At 35.5% G+C, this 6,174-nt stretch overlaps 1 protein-coding gene across 1 annotated transcript in view; it reads right to left on the reverse strand.

Moving 5' to 3' along the window:
• Nucleotides 1–2,587: 2,587 nt before the first annotated feature.
• Nucleotides 2,588–6,174, reverse strand: part of RBM11 (RNA binding motif protein 11) — a 12,435-nt gene continuing 8,848 nt past the window's right edge. The window contains exons 4-5 of the mRNA XM_024731555.1: nucleotides 5,682–5,778; nucleotides 2,588–3,067 (exon numbers count right to left, since the gene is read on the reverse strand). Coding sequence (XP_024587323.1) covers nucleotides 2,783–3,067; nucleotides 5,682–5,778 — 382 coding nt within the window. The 3' untranslated portion in view covers nucleotides 2,588–2,782. The remainder of the gene's footprint in view (nucleotides 3,068–5,681; nucleotides 5,779–6,174) is intronic.

Here is a 6,174-nt window from a genome sequence, read left to right on the forward strand (position 1 = left end):
TGTTGGGACCACACTCTTTCAGTGATGTAACCTCAGCACCAAAATCTCTGTTTAGAATGATATTCATTCATTGTTGATTGGTTTGCTTAATGAAAATTCCCAGCAGGAAATGAACAGAACCTGGACAAATTCACAATGAGGAGCTAATAACCACTTAGAAACAAAGTGAAGGAAATTGTCTAGAGTAACTACCAGGGTTTTGATTGGCATGCAGAAGAGTCTGCAATGTTTCACTTGTGATTGACTTGGAGGTGGAATAAAATAATGAAGATACTTTCAGGCTGGGATAGGTAGCTGAGATGAGGGTTATTTTTCTATCCAGGATATTACCATTTTTCTCATTTAAAAATAGAAGCAAAGACGTTAATTATTAGGATTCAGCTAGTGTGCTGGACTGATCAACAGTATGCATCTAAAAATGTTTTCATTTATTAAGCTCCTCAAGCAAGGTCAAGTAGCTGTGCCAATTATTGTTAGATCCAGGTTCCTTGCAGTAGATACTATACAGGCTTTTTGGGCTCAATCCTTCCCAGGGTTTATAACACAGGAAATATATTAGTATCCTTACCTACTGGTTATATTCTCTAATTATAATGCAAGTAGCTTGTGTGTTTCTTAATTAATACATAACCTGTTGATAATGTAACAAGGTAGTACTGGAAGCTCAAAAGTAAGTTTTACCAGGAACCAGATAATAGATCACTTGTCTCACTTGCTAAGGGAGTTTCTGCATGTATGTGAAGTAATTTTTGCAGGTTGGGCATGACTGGGAATAAAGAGACTTAGCCCACAGTCAGTTGGGGTGACGTGACCTCATAGATCTCATCCTGATTGGGCAGAAAAACATCATCACTAACCACTTCAGCAAATATTGCTTAGTGCAGACTGGAGAGGCTGTGCTCACTGAACGTTTGTGGGCTTGAGGTATCGAGGTAGATATCATCTTTGTTAAAAAGAGGTTTTTCTGAGCTTTCTGAAGTTAAATGTGATTTCTATAGAGATTTATATATTATGCTCACTTTTCACCAACATCACACCCATGCTATCAATTTACTTTTCTTGATGGTAAGTAAATTAATGAGAGACAAACTCAATTCTGATTTAACTAGCTTTACAGGGATGTACAGAAACAGAAAACAGTGGTAGGATATGGACACTCTAAAGCTCCTGAGCTTTCAACACAGACCAGAGTGGCTGCAGTTGGTGTGCCATCGATTCTTTAGGATGATATTATAGGAGCCAACTCTACTCCTCCAGCCTTCTGCCCCTTCCTAGAGAGAGGGAAGGCTGGGAACCAAACAGCCAAGTCATCCTTGGGGAATAGCTACTGAAATCACATCTGCCACAGGCCACATCTACCCTAAGGGAGAATACACCCAGCTCTTAAATATATTTAAATTGAGATGAAGCTGAACAACCAGTGTCACATCTATCTTTTCATTTTGTTTACCATCCTGATAAATGGGCCTATTTTCATTTCTCTAAGTGCCTGACATCAAGAGTGCTTCCTTACCACTGAAACATGCAAGTGGGCTAAGACGGACTGAACAGCTCTCTGTTAAGTCATTGAAACGAGGTCAACAATTGTCGAAACCCTCCAGCAACTGGTCCATAGTAGAATATTGGCCCAAGCTGGTCAAAGAAGAAAATATCTGGAGAGAAAAAAATTAGGGTAAAATTGAAAGTGTTGAATTGCAGTGCTAATGAGACACCCAGGTGGGTATACTCTGTAGGCACAGGAGAAAAAGGTCTGGGGATGCCGCTTTGGATGTTCCGGCAAGAGGGAGAGATCTCACTCTCTAATCACCCATCAGTTATTTTAGCAATACAAAGGAAGGGGTTGACTACACATCAGTGTACAATGCCCCAGCACGTGGACGGTGCTAAAGGAACGGTAATAATTCTTAACGCTGTTTCTTTCATTAAACTGTTACCAAAAACATTTTTACATCAGAATTTTATAATAATCATGTAACAATAAATTAGTTATTATCTTATTATAGCTGCATTCAATGCTAATGTTTCAAAGGTGATATACTTGTTTTAACAGCAATACATTTGAAACCATACCTCAGGACGCGTCATTTCAGCAAAGATTTCAGGGTGTGTTCTGCATTCATCTTTTTGACCAAGTTTAAATGTAATTTCCGTCTTGTTCTTCAACTGCCTTGTTTTTCAGTATTGCAGAAACTCATTTACAAAATAAAGTAGTGAATGTGAGAATAAAAAGATGATTGTTCACAAATTCCAAGCTTCTAGCATTTGAAGCAGAATGTGTACACATATACTTAAATAAATAGATTTTGAGAGTGGAGAATTAAAATTGGAAAGATAATTTAAATACCGAAGGAAAATAATTTAAATAATTTTTAACTCAAAGATATAACATTGGGAAAATTGATAATTTAAAATAATACAGGATTGTAGATGATATTAACCCTTTTAAGGAAAGTTTTATATTTTCTAATAACAAAATACAAAAGTGCTCAGTAAGTGACTTTTGATTAATATTTTAGTACAAGTTCATTATAATACTAAAATATAACAACTCAAAGTGCATTTCTTGTTAACAACACCATTACAAATACAAAAAGCACACTATATTATTTTTAAGTTTTTGTCATTCAAGACAAAAATTGAATAGCAAATCAGAGGTCATATTATTATATATTTCAAAGAAGACAAGAAAGCCATGGAATTGGTCATTTACTGGAATACAGAGTTTTCTTTTCTTTTAAGAGAATGAAGACCAGTGTAGATACATTTCATTAGAATGTAAATACTAGTGCCTTTTTTTCTTACACTTTCGGAAATTTTGGCTATATTCATTTCCTCTATTGTTTTCTGTGCTACTATCACTATCACTGGTTTGTTTTTGCCTCTTGCGTTTATTCATCTGATAAAGGTCAGAGTCACTTGGTTGTTGGTGTGCCCATTCATAAGAGCTGGGTCCAGCCTCTAGATCTGGAACACAATTCAGTGAGGAAGACACAGAAGTGCTATTAGGAAGTGGTGCTGTCATCTCATAGTAAGGAAGCTGCAGTGCTGGATTATATGCATGCCACTGCTGTGGAAAAAACCCACAAACATTCATCTACCAAAACAAGCCCACAAAGTTAGGAAAAAAAAAAAAAGAGTTAACAGTTTACATTCATTACACAAATAACTACAGGCAAACCAAACCATGTGTTGGTATAAGAAGGACAGTGACTTTTCATACTAGGGATATGGTAGTTTTCTTAAATGGTTAACATAAAGATTCAAGGTAGTGTATAGCTTACTACAATACAGATTAGTGCTGTCCTATCGAAATATAATGTAAGCCATGTATGTAGTTTTAAGTCTTCTAGTAGCCACAATATGAAAATAAAAATGAAACAGGGGCTTCCCTGGTGGCACAGTGGTTGAGTCTGCCTGCCGATGCAGGGGACACGGGTTCGTGCCCTGGTCCGGGAGGATCCCATATGCCGCGGAGCGCCTGGGCCCGTGGGCCATGGCCGCTGAGCCTGCGCGTCCGGAGCCTGTGCTCCGCAACGGGAGAGGCCACAACAGTGAGAGGCCCGTGTACCACAAAAAAAAAAAAAAAAAGAAACAGGTGCAATTAAATAATGTAATTTATTTATCCCCAAATATCCAAAATATTATCATTTCAACAAGTAACCAATATAAAAGTTGTTAATGAGATATTTTACTATTTTTATACTAAGTCTTTGAAATTTGGTGTGCCTTTTATAGCATATTTAATTTGGATGGTAAATTTTCATTGACAATACTTCATCTGAATTCAGATTACATAAAATTTAGTTGAAAAAGTAGATATACTACCCAAGTTATTTCAAACATACTTAAAAGTTTTACAATAACTGAATGAAGTCTCTGTTTTTAAATTTAAATTAATTAAAATTTTAAAAAATTTAAAACTCAGCTCCTTATGGATGGCTGATGGCCACCATATTGTACAGCAGTTTTCAATTGTTAAGATAGACACTTCCTTGTTTTTAAAATAGTTTTTAACTCAAAGTAGATTAAAGATTAATAGAGATAACATGATCTTGTGTGTGTGTGTGTGTATGTGTATTTCTCATCTCATCAAAGATTAAAAAAATGCCAGAAAGAAGATATTGACAGTTTTAGACAAGAACTGGCAGTTTATTAATATCTCACTATAACTAAGAAAAGATTGTTCTAAAGGTTAAATTATCAATTTTCCTTATGTTTGCAAAGTGAAAATGGCTATTTGAAAAATCTGAAGCTCACAGGTATGTGGGATGTTTGCAAGAAATCACATCCTGTGAATCATAATACCTACCTGTGTTATAGTCCCACATATTTTATTAACAAGTTGTATAATCTTGGGCTTGTTGATTAATACCTCTGAACCTCAATTTTATTATGTATAAAATGAGGAGCTAGAAAAAAAAATTTCATAAGTTCCCCTTTAACAATATAGACCATCATTATGATTTCTAGGCCAGAACGGTATTTTTGAGAGTCTTCGGAAATAATGTAGTTTACTCTACCAGTTGAGAATCTTTGCCTTTAGTTAAAAGAAGAAATTTATTTTTAAAAATATGCATGTCCAAAAGCAATATATTTGTAATTGATGATTACATTTTACCAAAATGTTTCACTAAATGAAATTATTCGATTCTAAAAGCATATCTTCTAAAATAGTCATTTTTTTCCACTTTTTTTATTGGCGTATAATTGCTTTACAATGCTGTGTTAGTATCTGCTGTACAGTGAACTGAATCAGCTATATGTATACATACACCCCCTACCTCTTGGACCTTCCTTCCCCTCCATCCCACCCATCTAGGTCATCACAGAGCACCAAGCTGAGCTCCCTGTGCTATACAGCAGGTTCCCACTAGCTATCTATTTTACACATGGTACTGTATTTATGTCAAACCTAATCTCCCAATTGATCCCACCCTCTCCTTCCCCCTGTGTGTCCACATGTCCATTCTCTACGTCTGCATTTCTATTCCTGCCTTGCAAACAGGTTTATCTGTACCATTTTTTTAGATTCCACATATGTGCGTTAATATACGACATTTGTTTTTCTTTTTCTGACTTACTTCACTCTGTATGACAGACTCTAGGTCCATCCACATATCTACAAATGACCCAATTTCATTTCCTTTTATGGCTGTGTAATATTCCATTGTATATACGTGCCACATCTTCTTTATCCATTCATCTGTCGATGCACATTTAGGTTGTTTCTATGTCCTGGTTATTGTAAATAGTGCTGCAATGAACACTGGAGTACATGGGTTATGGGTATATGCCCAGCAGTGGGATTTCTGGGTCATATTCTATTTTTAGTTTATTTATTTTAGCTCTATTTTTTAGTTTTTTAAGGAATCTCCACATTGTTTTATACAGTGGCTGTATCAATTTGAATGAGAACTCTATAGTCAAATTTTACTTGTACCACAGTGAATCATCACTAGCACCTGCTCCTTTTCTGTTGACACACTGGCTGTTTGCTTATGTACTATGTGTAGGATTTCAGATGATTGCGTTAGAGCAGACTGCCATTGGGGCATAGAACTCAGGGCAGCTGCTGCCTTCATTCTAGGTTTAGATTTGAGCAGCTTAAGTTCCAAGTAGTTTTCATGTTCTTTATAGTTTGTATCATGCTATATATTGAACGAAAGGCATACCAAACTTACCATCTTCGGAAAGAAAAGATATTCCTGAGGTAAAGCTGCATTATTAATTGGAGAGAACTGCATGGGAAAGGAAGTTCTGCCCACGACTTCTTCATTTCTTGGGGGAGGTAAAAGAAGTAACACAAAGTTACAATTCCTATGCATAAATGTCCTTTACTCTTATAATAAGATAGGTCTTCATAATTTAAAAAAAAAGAGTTTCTCTAAAAGAACTCAATTAAGATAACTTTAAACACACGATCATTATTACACTGGTAATGTAGTGACACAGCAGTACCACAAGTCTTACTAATTACTACATATTGAAAGCTCAATATTTAGAGTCACATTTGGCTTTCTGACAGGAAAATGTTAATCAATGTTATAGTTGTATAAAGACAAAGAACACTTAGATATGAAGAAAGCAAAGCAAGTCCTTAATAATCACCAAGGGTACATTCAATCTTCTACAAAAAAAAAAAAAAAAAAAAGAAAAAAAGGAAGAAAAGGTTTC

Source organism: Neophocaena asiaeorientalis, unplaced genomic scaffold (genome assembly GCF_003031525.2).
Source record: "Neophocaena asiaeorientalis asiaeorientalis breed wild unplaced genomic scaffold, Neophocaena_asiaeorientalis_V1.1 scaffold330, whole genome shotgun sequence".
NCBI lineage: Eukaryota > Metazoa > Chordata > Mammalia > Artiodactyla > Phocoenidae > Neophocaena > Neophocaena asiaeorientalis.